The sequence below is a fragment of the Phocoena phocoena genome, chromosome 11 (genome assembly GCF_963924675.1).
Source record: "Phocoena phocoena chromosome 11, mPhoPho1.1, whole genome shotgun sequence".
NCBI lineage: Eukaryota > Metazoa > Chordata > Mammalia > Artiodactyla > Phocoenidae > Phocoena > Phocoena phocoena.
The window spans coordinates 94,753,557-94,771,874 of record NC_089229.1 but is presented as its reverse complement, the minus strand read 5'-3'; the positions used below and the strand labels follow the sequence as shown (position 1 = coordinate 94,771,874).

The 18,318-nt window shown below is 39.8% G+C and overlaps 1 protein-coding gene across 1 annotated transcript in view; it reads right to left on the bottom strand.

The window, feature by feature from the left end:
- Nucleotides 1-590: 590 nt before the first annotated feature.
- LOC136131462 (pregnancy zone protein-like) overlaps nucleotides 591-18,318 on the bottom strand; it is a 66,463-nt gene continuing 48,735 nt past the window's right edge. Inside the window, exons 22-34 of the mRNA XM_065888219.1 lie at nucleotides 16,492-16,575; nucleotides 15,778-15,954; nucleotides 15,403-15,490; nucleotides 5,986-6,142; nucleotides 5,530-5,604; nucleotides 5,071-5,248; nucleotides 4,420-4,640; nucleotides 3,326-3,544; nucleotides 3,022-3,152; nucleotides 2,562-2,652; nucleotides 1,937-2,005; nucleotides 1,436-1,538; nucleotides 591-643 (exon numbers count right to left, since the gene is read on the bottom strand). Of these exons, the coding sequence (XP_065744291.1) occupies nucleotides 591-643; nucleotides 1,436-1,538; nucleotides 1,937-2,005; nucleotides 2,562-2,652; nucleotides 3,022-3,152; nucleotides 3,326-3,544; nucleotides 4,420-4,640; nucleotides 5,071-5,248; nucleotides 5,530-5,604; nucleotides 5,986-6,142; nucleotides 15,403-15,490; nucleotides 15,778-15,954; nucleotides 16,492-16,575 (1,646 nt within the window). The remainder of the gene's footprint in view (nucleotides 644-1,435; nucleotides 1,539-1,936; nucleotides 2,006-2,561; nucleotides 2,653-3,021; nucleotides 3,153-3,325; nucleotides 3,545-4,419; nucleotides 4,641-5,070; nucleotides 5,249-5,529; nucleotides 5,605-5,985; nucleotides 6,143-15,402; nucleotides 15,491-15,777; nucleotides 15,955-16,491; nucleotides 16,576-18,318) is intronic.

Below are 18,318 nucleotides of genomic sequence, written 5' to 3'. Positions count from 1 at the left end.
AAATTTTGTGATCTAATAAAGGAATAATTTTTCATATTTTAATTATAAATATTTGAACTTAATAAGTTTAATTATTTTTAATGATAAGGTTGTTCTCAGTTTTTTCATGTTTTAAAGTGGAAAGTGGAAGGTCTCACAGCAAGTGTTGTATTGTTAAAGATGAACGCTGTCAGTCAGCCTAAAGGAAGGTCTTGTAGATCACATCTCTTGTGCTGTGTTATATGGATAATTTATAGTGAACAGTCCCCTGACTTTAACTAGTATAAGTTTAGAAACATCCCAGAAAGGCCGTGGGTAATAAATATATCACCACTGAGTATAGAAACATAAACTAAATATTAGATGAGTTCCCTTTTTTATGTGGCAAATTCCTGGATTCATCTTCAAACAAGTCAACCCAGACACCAGTAATTATATTTTACTTGCATTTTTTTCTGCTGTGAAATTCTATAATACATTTTAGATAGTTCAATTCATAAATGATTTACCAAGGAGTTTTATAATATGGTAAGGATATGCTCAAGAAGCAGCTTTACACAGACAACACATATTTTATTTATTTTCTTTTTGTTGGCATTAGATTTTACTGTTTATACTTTACCAGCACTGCAGGGAACACTGTATTCTTCAATGGTGAATTCCTCTGAAATGCAAAAATGATGAGACAGCGTGAAGACATTCAGTAATAGGCACATGAATGGTTAATTGTAAATAAAGTGTGTAAGCTACGAAAGAAAGTATAAAGCACAGTTACAGAGCCAATAAAAGGACTTACTTCTGTACTAAGCCTTTTGGGATTGGTTAGTGAGGAGCAAGAGAAAATTGGGCTTGGACATAAAGTTGAGGAGCAGATTTCACAAATGGATAACTGTCTTTCTATAGGACACTGTATAGCCCTTTTTCACAACTATGTTTTTCTTATTGGAGTTGTACGTTCCTCTCTGAACCTTTTCTTTTCTAAGAAAGAGTAAAGTTTGAACACTACCAGCATGCTAAGATACTGGTAAGTTTCTACTTCAAAGTTATGAGCAAATGGAAGAATTTCCTGACATATTATACAAAGTTTCCCAAAATTTGTGAAACTATCTGAGGCCCAAATCAAAAATAGAACAAATTTTGGGTCTCATATCACACATTTTTAGTTATTGCCACCCTTCTTTTCTTTCTGGAATAATTCAGTCCAGAAAAAACATCATAGGGGAATTTAGAAAAAATTGATCCCCTTATTGCTTTATGATCAATTTATAAGAATGATTCTAATACTTGTTTGGGGGCATAAGACAGATTAATATACAGGAATATGCTTATCCTGTGATCATAAACTCAACTCTTTCTTCCAGTGAAAGATTGTGGAGTTTTCTTTCAGCTAAGGTGACCCTGTCCTAGTTAGTCATCTTTTTCCTTTCAAGGCTCAGCATGTCTGAATCCCACTCACCTGTCTCATAATAATCATAGGCCTTTACGGTAGCTGGTTTTAAATTCTTTATTGGGATGTTTCGTTCCACTGAGAAGGAGAAACTCAAGCTTTGATGGGTTAGCTGGAGAGACAGGAAAACTGAATTGGAATCAAAGATTAACTCAGTTACTCTTTTCTTAAGATAGTATCAAACCCTGTACTTATGCTGTCCTCTGCACCAAAACCTGTGGAAAGAACGAGAGGTTTTAAGACTTGCATAATACACTCAATGACAGATAAAAGAAGGGCAAAAAGACGATTTTATGGACAGTCAAATGTAGTAAATTGAGCTTTGTTGACCTGGCCCAGCTTCGTTTCCCTCTGTAGCTATTTTCTTTCCCCACAATTCATAAATGCTATACCAGGGAGTTTTCTAATATGGTAAGTTGTGTAGGTGAAATATACTCTTTGGAACCTGGGTTGGTTTGTTAGAATCTGTAGTGGTTCTTCCAGATCTAGCAGAATCACAGAGAATCTTACCTCTTCAAAGTAAATCAGGACGTGGTTGGTGCTCACGTCAGTCCTTTGAATCTGAGGCCTTTCTTGGAGCTGTTGACCAAGAGGAAAGGCCAAAGATATGGGATGAGGAACTTTCAGGCTGAGGCAGTTTTCAGGTATTTATGTTCTAAATGGCTTCTCAGAGACATCCAAACACTAATTTTGATTTCTTCAAGAATAATAGTAATAATAATAAAAATAATAAAAGTAATATGTATTAAACCCTCCTTATCTATCTATCTATCTGTCTATCTATCATCTATTTAGAGAGGGAATTATCTTGCAACTATTAAAAAAAAAGGAGAATATATGTATATGCTTACATATGATATAGTCTCCCTTTTTCTTTTTGTACATAGTTGGAAGATAATTCAATGCACTACACATTCCTAGAAGTCTCAGGGCCTGCTGGAACATTATTAACCATGTTTATGATTTATATCTTATAGTTGAGACCACATAGCTAGGATGCCCACTTTTAAAATGATGGAAACACACACTAGAGAAACAAGTTTGAGGGAATAAACCTCTTGGAGAACTGAATCAACAAAATAAAATTGACAGCATTTGCCATGACGTTGCTATCTGTAAGAAACTTAGGGTTTACCTTTTTCACTGATGCTTTCACAGGTATGAAGCCTGATACCATCTTCACATCAACAATGACCATGTTGGAGCTGGGTCGTTCCCCAGTATAACTACGAAGTCAAGGCATAGGGACAAGGCAGTCAAACAAAATTCTTTGGAATTCATTCAAGACAGAAGTCTCTCCTCTTTTATTTCTACCGTTCCTTATCCCTGGCTACCACTCAGCTTTGCCATCTACTCTATTTTCTTCTGCTATAGTTGTTTGGAAAACTCATTATGAATGCATACTCTGCAGGTATGGTAACATCATATTCTCAATGTTAAGGCTTTTCAGTAAGAGTGAAGAAAATTTTCTTTTAAATAACTATTGCAAGAATTTCTTGTTTATTATGTATGACCTTGGACAGTGAAGATCCCCTGCACAAGAAACTCTATTTCACTATATTCTACAAAATGTCTCATAGTGGTTTAGGATTTACCTAATGTTGATGAGAATCTGGACTTTGCTGTGAGCATTGACTCCATCACAATTCTTGGGGAGAGTATCAACTTTCAGAGTAAAGGGAGATTTTCCTTCTTTCTTGGGCAGGATATTATATCTCAGGGATGTCTAAAACAAATTGAAAAAAAAAATCCTTTATTTTTACACTCAAATAGTCTATCTCTTCTACGTGATTTATACCTCCCCTTAGGACATGTTTCTTTTTCTATTTTGAAGTTCAAATGGAATTTTTGAGACTTGTTCTCCCATTTGTGGCATCGCCTGAACCCTGGCAGTCTCACCTGGAGGTACACACATCCCGACCCTGACACTGCCATGCTGTACTCCCCTGGAACCTCTGGCAAAGCGACCTCCTGCAGCAATAGGCGATTGCCTTCATCTACTTGGAATTCTTCAGAGAAGGTCTCTGAAGACTTGATGGTGACTGTAGCTGCTTTCTCCCTTTTAGTGAAAGTTGCTGCTCCATACTTGGAGAGCGCTTGGAGAGCTACCACTGTATCCTGAAAAAAGATGGGTTCAGAAAGCACAGGAGAGGAAGGTAACAAAATCATACCAGATGTAAATCATATCAACACTGTTCTCAGAGTTATTTAGTCATAAACACAGTTCATTAACTGGATTTCAAGTCAGTTCAGACCTGGTTATTAATCATGAACTATTCTAGGAACTTTGGGGGAAATGAAGTTTCCTTGTTCAAGTAGTTTACAGTGTACATATGGGAATGAGACTCAAATATTTGACGTAGAGGATATTTCAATAATTATAAATTTATATAACAACATTTGTTGGAAAAATTCAGAGAATGGAGAAGAAATTGGAGCTAGCCTAATAAGAAAATGCTGTGAAGAAGGTGAGAAATAAGATTATCTCTGAATAATGAGAAAGGTTTATAAAGACAGAAGAGAGGCATCAGGCAGTACTAGGGAGGGAAATGTTGTTTTAGTAAAGACATGGAAAAGGGTGAGCCAATTCCAGAAAAAGAGAAGGGATCAGCCTTTTGGCCATGCCACGCAGCGTGAGGAATCTTAGTTCCTTGACCAGGGATCGAAGCTGCACCCCCTGCAGTGGAAGCATGGAGTCTTAACCACTGGACCACCAGGGAAGTCCCCAAGGGAAGTAATCTTATGAAAACATTGCTTTAGGAAGGTTGATCGACTTTATGGATGAGGATCCACTAAGGAGAGAAAATATGAGAGATTGTGCAGAGGACAGAGAAATAATCCATATATAAAATAATGCTGGAACCTTTCTGGTGACGGAGGAATAGACAAAGTATAAATTAGAAACATTATTCAATTATTCAACTCCTAGAATGTGGTTGTGTCTACATGGGTATCAGTATATTTATTTTTCTTCCTAGAGTCTCTTCACAGACCTGAGTGGAGGAGAAGCCCCCACTGGGGTTTTGTTGCTTGGTGATCCATTTCACAATCCGTGTAGCCACAGACAGGTCTTCTGAAGATGGGGCAGGCTGGGCAGTAAGATAGGCAAGGAGAGTGTAAGCTGTCATCTCCACTTCAACAGAAGGAGCCCGGGGTTGATAGAGTGCATTAACTTCCTGAGGTTTCCCAGGACGTTGCCAGTGGATTGAGTCCTCTTTAAGATAAAAAAGGATACAATCTTAAGCTTAGAGAACATTTTCAAAACCTAATTCATTAATGATCATTATAATTAGAGCTCACCTAGTGAATGGACATACATGAAGTGAAAGTATTAAATAATCACCAATCAAGCTAATCTTTGCCATGAAAGTAAATTGAGGTTCTAGCAAATCACATTGTGTCTGTTACATACTTGTGTGATATTGGAAGCTGGGCTGTTTAAAGTCTATAATGTGTGAATTGATAAAATGATCCATGTCACCCAGAGAACTTAAGTGTTAGGTCAATAATAAATCGTCATCATCTTCTTATAATAATATAATGGATAGAATAGAATATAAGCATGGTATGTGTGAATTTAATAGGTCCTCTCCCTGTGATCACTGGTGATTTTTGGAAGTCACTTTTGCAGTAGCAGCTCTTACCTTCTTTTACAGCCTCTTTGTCTAGTGATTCAAGCAGCTCACTTCGTTTGGCCTGGTTTCCTGCTAGAGCAAAGGCATAGGCCAATAATGCCTTGGTATAGACAAGACTTCCTTGGGCCTCTGAAGTAGACTCCCAGGCCCTTTCCAGGCAGAATAGGGCACTGCGGACAACTGGGTGCTATAAAGAAGATGGACCTTAAGATAGAACCAGGCTAATGAACTGTCTCCAGGGTAACCCTAGATTCAATGCCCCGAAGTGCCTGTGCAACGTCACAGTCTGACCAGAGGGTAATTTTCTTTGCAGCTTCCCAAAGGATCTGTCATCCTTTATGCTCTAGTGAAATATACTAATATTAAATAACATGAAAATCACAACTCATTTTCCTCAGAGATTCATAGTTCCATGAGTTTTATTCCTTACATTTGTGAGGGAGGTCCAGGGAGTGTGGCAGTACATACAGTGGCAGGCAGTGGCACCTCCAGCAGAGCAATGGTGATGTAGGCAGAGAGCGTCACCTCATCGTCTACCCCGCCCTGTAAGGATCAGAGGCAGAGACACTCAAACACTCCAGTATTTATCAGCCAGAGTCAGCTAACTCTAATTTTCCCCTTGGCCATCTTCACTAGAAAGCATCTTTCCTTGGGCAGTATTATTGATTTTCCCCTTCCTCCTTCACCCTAAAATGCTTAAATCTGTCCCAAATCACTTTCCCTCACTTTTATTAATGTATTGGAGCTTTGGGGGGATGCTATTTTCTTTCAATACAAACAACTAATTTATTGCTAGGTTTCAGAAGCTTTAGAGTCTACTTTCCTTCTCAGAGCTATGTCACCAGGACTTGAGGAACCAATAGGAGCATCGTAGCTCCTACATGTCACTGTCTTCAGGGCCCAGAACAAATTTAAAGGCATCACCTTAATAGCATTGTTTAACAATGATCCAGAACGCTGGAAACAACCATTTTCCTTTTGCTTCTGTGAGAGCCAGGTAAGGGAGTTCATGATGTGCGAGTCCTCCACAAAGATGTATGACTGGGCTTGAGCGAAGGACTTGAATACAAATGCAGTGAGCCTGTCCAGCAAGGAAGAGATGGAGACCTGAGGACCATCTCACTTTTAAAGCTCACTGTATGCGGTTGCCTCCAGGTAGCTTCACAGTTCCGTGGAGAAAACTGGTGGCAAGATGATACTTGAATACTGAATATACTCTTATTTGTCCAGCAAACTTATGAATCTGTTTTAAAACGTCTCAACTTGATGGGTTTCTCCAGAGTCGATACTTTTCACTTTTTTTTCTCATAAAATGTTTGTGAAATGTGTAAAATGTGGTGCCTTCCCACCACCAAAATTGCCATTTTCTGAATGATTTTACTACATCACAGTCTCTTTCCGTCCTTCCCCTCCTCTCCTCCCTTAATGTAGAAGCTTTTTCCTCTATCAATCATTTCACATTATGACATTTTCTGCCTTCTATTTCCGTTTTGGGGGATCCTTACTTTACTGCTATTTACTATACTGTCAGAACAGTGAGCTTTCATAGATGAAATGGTGAGATCCTCCACTATGTGTGATGACACACATAGGAGTTTTTAAAGGATAACAAAATGGGCAGAAGACCTAAATAGACATTTCCCCAAAGAAGATAAACTGATTGACAACAAACACATGAAAGAATGCTCAACATCACTAGTCATTAGAGAAATGCAAATCAAAGCTACAATGAGATATCATCTTACACTGGTCAGAATGGCCATCATCAAAAAATCTACAAACAATAAATGCTGGAACGGGGGCCTTGAAGATGGCGGAAGAGTAAGACGCGGAGATCGCCTTCCTCCCCACGGATACACCAGAAATACATCTACACGTGGAACAACTCCTACAGAACACCTACTGAAGGCTGGCAGAAGACCTCAGACCTCCCAAAAGGCAAGAAACTCCCCACGTACCTGGGTAGGGCAAAAGAAAAAACAGAGACAAAAGAATAAGGACGGCACCTGCACCTCTGGGAGGGAGCTGTGAAGGAGGAAAAGTTTCCACACACTAGGAAGCCCCTCCGCGGGTGGAGACTGCAGGAGGCGGAGGGGGGAGCTTCGGGACCACGGAGTAGTGCACAGCGACGGGTGCGGAGGGCAAAGCGGGGAGATTCCCGCACAGAGCATCGGGGCCGACCGGCACTCACCAGCCCGAGAGGCTTGTCTGCTTACCCGCCGGGGCGGGCGGGGCTGCGAGCTGAGGCTCGGGCTTCGGTCGGAGCGCAGGGAGAGGACTGGGGTTGGCGGCTTGAACATAGCCTGAAGGGGTTAGTGCACCACGACTAGCCGGGAGGGAGTTCGGGGAAAAGCCTGCACCTGCCGAAGAGGCAAGAGACTTTTTCTTGCCTCTTTGTTTCCTGGTGTGCGAGGAGAGGGGTTTAAGAGCGCTGCTTAAAGGAACTCCAGAGACGGGCGCGAGCCGCGGCTAAAAGCGCGAACCCCAGAGACGGGCGCGAGCCGCGGCTGAGGGCGCGAGCCCCCGAGACGGGCGCGAGCCGCGGCTAAAACCGCGGACCCCAGAGACGGGCGGGAGACGCTAAGGCTGCTGCTGCCGCCACCAAGGGGCCTGTGTGCGAGCACAGGTCACTCTCCACACCCCTCTTCCGCGGAGCCTGTGCAGCCCGCCACTGCCAGGTTCCCGGGATCCAGGGACAACTTCCCCGGGACAGCGCACGGTAGTCAGGCTGGTGCATCGTCACGCCGGCCTCTGCCGCAACGTCACGCCGGCCTCTGCCGCAACGTCACGCCGCCTCTGACGCCGCAGGCACGCCCCGCGCGCAGTGCCCCTCCTTCCCCCCCCCCACCCCCGGCCTGAGTGAGCCGGAGCCCCCGAATCAGTGGCTCCTTTAATCCCGTCCTGTCTGAGCAAAAAACAGACGCCCTCCAGCGACCTACACGCAGAGGCAGGGCCAAATCCAAAGCTGAGCTCCTGTGAGCTGTGAGAACAAAGAAGAGAAAGGGAAATCTCTCCCAGCAGCCACAGAAGCAGCGGATTAAAGCTCCACAATCAACTTGATATACCCTGCATCTGTGGAATACCTGAATAGACAAGGAATGATCCCAAATTGAAGAGGTGGAATTTAGGAGCGAGATCTGTGATTTTTTTCCCTTTTCCTCTTTTTGTGAATGTGTGCATGTATGCTTCTGTGTGAGATCTTGTCTGTATACTTTTGCTTCCGCCATTTGTCCTAGGGCTCTATCCATCCATGGTTTAAAAAAAAATTTTTTTTTCTTAATAATTAATTTTAATTGTAATAACTTTATTATACTTTACCTTCTTTCTTTCTTTCTTTCCTTCCTTCCTTCCCTCCTTTAGACAACGAATCACCCCAAATTGAGGAGGTGGTCTCTGAGAGCAAGATTTATGATTTTTTCCCCCTTTACTTCTTTTTGTGAGGGTGTATGTGTATGCTTCTGTGTAAGATTTTCTCTGTATAGCTTTGCTTCCACCATTTGTCCTAAGGTTCTATCCGTCCCTTTTTTTTTTCTAAATATTTTGTAATTCAATAACTATATTATACTTTATTTTATTTTTACTGTATCTTGTTTCTTTCTGTCTTTTTTCCTTCTTTCCCTCCTTCCTCCCTCCCTCCCTCCTTTCTTTCCTTCTTTGCTTCTTTCTTCCTTCCTTCCTTTTCTCCTTTCCTTCTTTCTTTCCTCATACTTCTAATTCTCTCTACTTTTTCTCCCTTTTATTCTGAGCCGTGTGGATGAAAGGCTCTTGGTGCTCCAGCCAGGAGTCAGGGCTCTGCCTCTGAGGTAGGAGAGCCAACTTCAGGACACTGGTCAACAAGAGACCTCCCAGCTCCACATAATGTTAAATGGCGGAAATCTCCCAGAGACTTCCATCTTAACACCAGCACCCAGCTTCACTCAACGACCAGGAAGCCACAGTGCTGGACAACCTATGCCAAACAACTAGCAAAACAGGAACACAACCCCACCCATTAGCAGAGAGGCCGCCTAAAATCATAATAAGGCCACAGACACCCCAAAACACACCACCAGACGTGAACCTGCCCACTAGAGAGACAAGATCCAGCCTCATCCACCACAACACAGGCACTAGTCCCCTCCACCAGGAAGCCTACACAACCCACTGAAACAACCTTAGCCACTGGAGACAGACATCAAAAACAACGGGAACTACGAACGTGCAGCCTGCAAAAAGGAGACCCCAAACACAGTAAGATAAGCAAAATGAGAAGACAGAAAAACACACAGCAGATGAAGGAGCAAGATGAAAATGCACCAGACCTAACAAATGAAGAGGAAATAGGCGGTCTACCTGAAAAAGAATTCAGAATAATGATAGTAAGGATGATCCGAAATCTTGGAAGTAGAATGGACAAAATGCAAGAAACAGTTAACAAGGACCTAGAAGAAATAAAGATGAAACAAGCAATGATGAACAACGCAATAAATGAAATTAAAAGTACTCTAGATGGGATCAATAGCAGAATAACAGAGGCAGAAGAACGGATAAGTGACCTGGAAGATAAAACAGTGGAAATAACTACTGCAGAGCAGAATAAAGAAAAAAGAATGAAAAGAACTGAGGACAGTCTCAGAGACCTCTGGGACAACATTAATGGGACAACATTAAACGCACCAACGTTCTCAGAGACCTCTGGGACAACATTAAACGCACCAACGTTCGAATTATAGGGGTTCCAGAAGAAGAAGAGAAAAAGAAAGGGACTGAGAAAATATTTGAAGAGATTATAGTTGAAAACTTCCCTAATATGGGAAAGGAAATAGTTAATCAAGGCCAGGAAGCACAGAGAGTCCCATACAGGATAAATACAAGGAGAAATACGCCAAGACACATATTAATCAAACTGTCAAAAATTAAATACAAAGAGAGCATATTAAAAGCAGCAAGGGAAAAACAACAAATAACACACAAGGGAATCCCCATAAGGTTAACAGCTGATCTCTCAGCAGAAACCCTACAAGTCAGAAGGGAGTGGCAGGACATACTGAAAGTGATGAAGGAGAAAAACCTGCAACAAAGACTACGCTACCCAGCAAGGATCTCATTCAGATTTGATGGAGAAATTAAAACCTTTACAGACAAGCAAAAGCTGAGAGAGTTCAGCACCACCAAACCAGCTTTACAACAAATGCTAAAGGAACTTCTCTAGACAAGAAACACAAGAGAAGGAAAAGACCTATAATAACGAACCCAAAACAATATAGAAAATGGGAATAGGAACATACATATCGATAATTACCTTAAATGTAAATGGACTAAATGCTCCCACCAAAAGACACAGATTGGCTGAATGGATACAAAAACAAGACCCTTATATATGCTGTCTACAAGAGACCCACTTCAGACCTAGAGACACATACAGACTGAAAGTAAGGGAATGGAAAAAGATATTCCATGCAAATGGAAACCAAAAGAAAGCTGGAGTAGCAATTCTCATATCAGACAAAATAGGCTTTAAAATAAGGACTATTAAAAGAGACAAAGAGGGACACTACATAATGATCAAGGGATCGATCCAAGAAGAAGATATAACAATTGTAAATATTTATGCACCCAACATAGGAGCACCTCAATACATAAGGCAAATACTAACAGCCATAAAAGGGGAGATCGACAGTAACACATTCATAGTAGGGGACTTTAACACCCCACTTTCACCCATGGACAGATCATCCAAAATGAAAATAAATAAGGAAACACAAGCTTTAAATGATACATTAAACAAGATGGACTTAATTGATATTTATAGGACACTCCATCCAAAAACAACAGAATACACATTTTTCTCAAGTGCTCATGGAACATTCTCCAGGATAGATCATATCTTGGGTCACAAATCAAGCCTTGGTAAATTTAAGAAAATTGAAATTGTATCAAGTATCTTTTCTGACCACAATGCCATGAGACTAGATATCAATTACAGGAAAAGATCTGTAAAAAATACAAACACGTGGAGGCTAAACAATACACTACTTAATAATGAAGTGATCACTGAAGAAATCAAAGAGGAAATAAAAAAATACCTAGAAACAAATGACAATGGAGACACAACGACCCAAAACCTATGGGATGCAGCAAAAGCAGTTCTAAGGGGGAAGCTTATAGCAATACAAGCCCACCTTAAGAAGCAGGAAACATCTCGAATAAACAACCTAACCTTGCACCTCAAGCAATTAGAGAAAGAAGAACAAAAAAACCCCAAAGCTAGCAGAAGGAAAGAAATCATAAAAATCAGATCAGAAATAAATGAAAAAGAAATGAAGGAAACGATAGCAAAGATCAATAAAACTAAAAGCTGGTTCTTTGAGAAGATAAACAAAATAGATAAACCACTAGCAAGACTCATCAAGAAAAAAAGGGAGAAGACTCAAATCAATAGAATTAGAAATGAAAAAGGAGAAGTAACAACTGACACTGCAGAAATAAAAAAAAATCATGAGAGATTACTACAAGCAACTCTATGCCAATAAAATGGACAATCTGGAAGAAATGGACAAATTCTTAGAAATGCACAACCTGCCAAGACTGAATCAGGAAGAAATAGAAAATATGAACAGACCAATCACAAGCACTGAAATTGAAACTGTGATTAAAAATCTTCCAACAAACAAAAGCCCAGGACCAGATGGCTTCACAGGTGAATTCTATCAAACGTTTAGAGAAGAGCTAACACCTATCCTTCTCGAACTCTTCCAAAATATAGCAGAGGGAGGAACACTCCCAAATTCCTTCTACGAGACCACCATCACCTTGATACCAAAACCAGACAAGGATGTCACAAAGAAAGAAAACTACAGGCCAATATCACTGATGAACATAGATGCAAAAATCCTCAACAAAATACTAGCAAACAGAATCCAACAGCACATTAAAAGGATCATACACCATGGTCAAGTGGGGTTTATTCCAGGAATGCAAGGATTCTTCAATATACGCAAATCTATCAATGTGATAAACCATATTAAAAAATTGAAGGAGAAAAACCATATGATCATCTCACTAGATGCAGAGAAAGATTTTGACAAAATTCAACACCGATTTATGATAAAAACCCTGCAGAAAGTAGGCATAGAGGGAACTTTCCTCAACATAATAAAGGCCATATATGACAAGCCCACAGCAAACATCATCCTCAATGGTGAAAAACTGAAAGCATTTCCACTAAGATCAGGAAAAAGACAAGGTTGCCCACTCTCACCACTCTTACTCAATATAGTTTTGGAAGTTTTAGCCACAGCAATCAGAGAAGAAAAGGAAATAAAAGGAACCCAAATCGGAAAAGAAGAAGTAAAGCTGTCACTGTTTGCAGATGACATGATACTATACATAGAGAATCCTAAAGATGCTACCAGAAAACTACTAGAGCTAATCAATGAATTTGGTAAAGTAGCAGGATACAAAATTAATGCACAGAAATCTCTGGCATTCCTATATACTAATGATGAAAAATCTGAAAGTGAAATCAAGAAAACACTCCCATTTACCATTGCAACAAAAAGAATAAAATATCTAGCAATAAACCTACCTAAGGAGACGAAAGACCTGTATGCAGAAAATTATAAGACACTGATGAAAGAAATTAAAGATGATACAAATAGATGGAGAGATATACCATGTTCTTGGATGGGAAGAATCAACATTGTGAAAATGACTCTACTACCCAAAGCAATCTACAGATTCAATGCAATCCCTATCAAACTACCACTGGCATTTTTCACAGAACTAGAACAAAAAAATTCGTAATTTGTATGGAAACACAAAAGACCCCGAATAGCCAAAGCAATCTTGAGAACAAAAAATGGACCTGGAGGAATCAGGCTCCCAGACTTCAGACTATACTACAAAGCTACAGTAATCAAGACAGTATGGTACTGGCACAAAAACAGAAAGATAGATCAATGGAACAGGATAAAGCCCAGAGGTAAACCCACGCACATATGGACACCTTATCTTTGATAAAGGTGGCAGGAATGTACAGTGGAGAAAGGACAGCCTCTTCAAGAAATGGTGCTGGGAAAACTGGACAGGTACATGTAAAAGTATGAGATTAGATCACTCCCTAACACCATACACAAAAATAAGCTCAAAATGGATTAAAGACCTAAATGTAAGGCCAGAAACTAGGAAAACATAGGCAGAACACTCTATGACATAAATCACAGCAAGATCCTTTCTGACCCACCTCCTAGAGTAATGGAAATAAAAACAAAAATAAACAAATGGGACCTAATGAAACTTCAAAGCTTTTGTACAGCAAAGGAAACCATAATCAAGACCAAAAGACAACCCTCAGAATGGGAGATAATATTTGCAAATGAAGCAACTGACAAAGGATTAATCTCCAAAATTTACAAGCAGCTCATGCAGCTCAATAACAAAAAAACAAACAACCCAATCCAAAAATGGGCAGAAGACCTAAATAGACATTTCTCCAAAGAAGTTATTCAGAATGCCAACAAACACATGAAAGAATGCTCAACATCATTAATCATTAGAGAAATGCAAATCAAAACTACAATGAGATATCATCTCACACCAGTCAGAATGGCCATCATCAAAAAATCTAGAAACAATAAATGCTGGAGAGGGTGTGGAGAAAAGGGAACACTCTTGCACTGCTGGTGGGAATGTGAATTGGTTCAGCCACTATGGAGAACAGTATGGAGGTTCCTTAAAAAACTACAAATAGAATTACCATATGACCCAGCAATCCCACTACTGGGCATATACCCTGAGAAAAGCAAAATTCAAAAAGAGTCATGTACCAAAATGTTCATTGCAGCTCTATTTACAATAGCCCGGAGATGGAAACAACCTAAGTGCCCATCATCGGATGAATGGATAAAGAAGATGTGGCACATATATACAATGGAATATTACTCAGCCTTAAAAAGAAATGAAATTGAGCTATTTGTAATGAGATGGATAGACCTAGAGTCTGTCATACAGAGTGAAGTAAGTCAGAAAGATAAAGACAAATACCGTATGCTAACACATATATATGGAATTTAAGGGAAAAAAAATGTCATGAAGAACCTAGGGGTAAGACAGGAATAAAGACACAGACCTACTGGAGAACGGACTTGAGGATATGGGGAGGGGGAAGGGTGAGCTTTGGCAGGGCGAGAGAGAGTCATGGACATATACACACTAACAAACGTAGTAAGGTAGATAGCTAGGGGGAAGCAGCCGCAAGGCACAGGGAGATCATCTCGGTGCTTTGTGACAGCCTGGAGGGGTGGGATAGGGAGAGTGGGAGGGAGGGAGACGCAAGAGGGAAGACATATGGGAACATATTTATAACTGATTCACTTTGTTATAAAGCAGAAACTAACACACCATTGTAAAGCAATTATACCCCAATAAAGATGTTTAAAAAAAAAAAAACCATAAATGCTGGAGACGGTGTAGAGAAAAGGTAACCCTCTTGCACTGTTGGGAGGAATGTAAATTGATACAGCCACTATGGAGAACAGTATGGAGGTTCCTTAAAAAGCTACAAATACAACTACCATACAACGCAGTCTATCCCACTCCTGGGCATACACCCTGAGGAAACCATAGTTCAAAGAGAGTCATGTACCACGTTGTTCACTGCAGCTTTATTTACAATAGCCAGGACATGGAAGCAACCTAAGTGTCCATCTACAGATGAATGGATAAAGAAGATGTGGCATATATATGCAATGGAATATTACTCAGCCATAAAAAGAAATGAAACTGAGTTATTTATGGTGAGGTGGATGGACCTAGAGTCTGTCATACAGAGTGAAGTAAGTCAGAAAGAGAAAAACAAATACCATATGCTAACACATATATATGGAATCTAAAAAAAAAAAAAAGGCTCTGAAGAACCTAGGGGCAGGACAGGAATAAAGACGCAGACGTAGAGAATGGACCTGGGGACACAGGGAGTGGGAAGGGTAAGCTGGGATGAAGTGAGAGAGTGGCATGGACATATATACACTACCAAATGTAAAATAGATAGCTAGTGGGAAGCAGCCACATAGCACAGGGAGATCAGCTCCGTGCTTTGTGACCACCTAGAGGGGTAGGATAGGGAGGGTGGGAGGGAGACTCAAGAGGGAGGAGATATGGGGATATATGTATATGTATAGCTGATTCACTTTGTTATAAAGCAGAAACTAACACACCATTGTAAAGCAATTATACTCCAATTAAGAAAAGAAAAAGGATAACAAATTTCTATGCATGAACTCCAGGTATCAGAGAATAGCTATTTCCAGAATTCTGAAATACTGTGGATCTACAGAGAACATATGGAAATAATTATCTTACCAAGTGTTTCCCTGACTTCTACTATGACGATCCCCAAAGGTGCTGTAAGAACCATCACTGTGCTTATAATTCAACTGTCTTTGGTAACCTGAAGAGGAAGTTTGCATAGACTTATGAAATAGCAGAGACATTGGAGAATGAATCAGGGTTTTCCTCAAAACTGGTTGAGGTGTCACAGGGAAACTACTATGTTACTACGAAGTCTCCAAGACTTGATGATACCATGGAATTTCCTGGTTGTATAGTGGGACAACTTGTTGGATATCACAGCAACAATAATTATTAAATCTTAAGCAAAGGGATGTTGACTTGAGTTCACTGGAGGAGGTATTTAGGGAATCAGTTAATGTTTTTCCTTTTGGGGTAATCTCTCACCACTGATGAGGTGGCTGATGGCTGTGGACTTGATCTTCTCTGTCAGCAGTCCTGTCTCATTCAGATAGTTCAGAACATAGATGTTAGGGGCAAAAAGGACCATATTCTGCTCTCCACAGCCATAGGGCATCTGGAGAAGATTCTGAAGATTTTGCATTGCAGAGCCTAGTATATCACCTGGGGAATGAAAGATATTAAAAAAAAAAATCAGAGGAACTCAGAGCTGATTTACGTTGGGATAAGAAGATAGATTACTAACTAAGTGAGAAGTCAAATCATACATAAAGGGGAGGAAAAGTAAGCATAAGAGGTGAAGGAAAACAAGAAATAGAAAGGAAAGAGAAATGTGGGAAGAATAAAGTAGATAGTTCAAGGATGGAAAAAAATAGGAAAAAATCTGAACAGTAGGATACATCTTTCTGATGAGCCACAAATCTGGTAAAAAGCAATTATTTTTAAATCTATTAGGAAGCATCACTACCTAGCCAGTCTCTTGAAGATGAGGGCACAAAGAGATGGCCCTTTTTACTTTTTAGAGTGTATCAAGATATAAGATGTAGCACAACATCTATTCAACAGTGCAGTCCTTAGCTTGGTGCTCTTTCTCTCAATCCAACGCCTAGACTCAGACAGTTCATTAGTAAGGGATGGTGAGGCCCCATGCACTAGAATTATGGGGATGGACAACTGCTTCTTTCGGGCTGGGAGACTCACCCAAAACTGAATGTGTTGCCCTGGCAGAGCCTTCAACCACATTTGAAGGAAGTTTTAGTGACAACTTTTCAGGTTCTCCGGTTTCTAATGAAACAAGACAAATATATATAAGGGAGGGAAAAATGAGAGAAACGTTCTAGATTTATTTGAATTTTTTTCATCTATATGATCAAGATCCAACATCTCATTTCTCTTGGTCATTATATAATCTCTTTGATGCAATCCATGTTTCTCCTAAAGCCACAATTCATCTCACAGTGAAGTTCATATTAATCATATATATTTGTGTTAAATTTCTATAGACTTCCTTATAAGTGTATACCTTATGTTATATTTATTTCTTTCTCTTCATTGTTTATGTTAATTTCTACTATAGCTGTGGTTGTAAAAAAATCATATTCACTCCATAAATATGTATTAAGTGCGTGCTATGTACCAGATTCCGTTTTAAGTGCAATGATATAGCAATTTGCAAAAGAAATTTCCCGACATCCTAGAGTTTTCATTTTGATGGGAGTAATAAGATAACAAATAAATATTTAGTGTGATAGATACCGGTAAGTTCTATAGAGAAAAATGAAGCAGATTAAGTGCTTATATGGGTGAGCTAGTGAGGCAAGGCAAATCAGGAAGTACAGGGTGTGGGGAGAAGGTTCCCAATGATAAAGCTCATTGATTAAAAAAGTCATAGGTGACTGACACTAAGTAAGTCAGGGAGTAAAATTTATAGATATCTAGGGGAAGAGACTTGCAGGAAGAAGGAACAAAATGTGAAAAGACTCCAGAGATTAGAGCATGCTGGGTGTGTTCTAAAATCAGATTAGAGGAGCAGGGTGAGTAGGGGAGAGTGTAACAGGATATGAAGTCATGAGGATAGAAATGCTTTGTAGGTGATGCTGGAGACATAGTCTTTAACTTTGAGGGATATGGGAGACTCGTGGAAAACTTTGAACAAAGGAGGGACATGATCTGAAATATGCTTTAAATGATCCCTCTTGTTGTATAGGAATAGGGGGAGATGACCAGGAGTCCAGTTAGGAGGGGACTGAGTTGGTCCAAGAGAGGAAGGTCTAGAGTAAGAGTGGACATGATGAAAAGTGGACAGATTTCAGATATATTTAAATCTAGCTGGTTCAACCAGCTAGATTTAGGAATGGATTGGGTGTGGAGTAGAAGAGAAAGGACATAATAATGGATGACTCCAAAATTTTTTATCTCCAGCAAGTAGAAGAATGGAATTTCCATCATCTGAGATGGAGAAAATTGTAGGAGGAGCAGGCTTATGGGGACTAAGCAGAGGTTCAGTTTTGAACATGCTAGTTTTGAGATACCTCTTAGACCTCCAGGCTTAGAAATGCAGATGATAAGTGAGCAGCTGAATACATGAGTCTGAGTTTAGGAAAGAGGTGTGGACCAAAGATGTATATTTTGTGGTCTCTGGTACAAAGTTGTCATTGAAGTTCTGTGACTAGATGAGATTATCAGGGGATACTTATATAGAGAAGAGAAGAGATCTGTAGACTAAGCGCTGTTCTCTAGATGATTTTAGATAGTGCAGAGTTGAATATTTTAATACTAATTTTTTAATGACTGTGAATATTTAAATGGTAGTTTTAAGTGTAATAGAAAAAGATTGGTTTTCTATATATGTTAATGACCTAAAGTTCTTCTTAAAATAACTTGTTTAAATAAAAACATGAGTACACTTCAACTATTAACAGAATAACCAATAGTACTAGTGCCACAAAGATATTTCAATAGTTTGAAAATTGTGTTGGAAGAAGTTTGGGAAGCACAGGCGTATTTGGAAAGAATCCTGTCCTATGG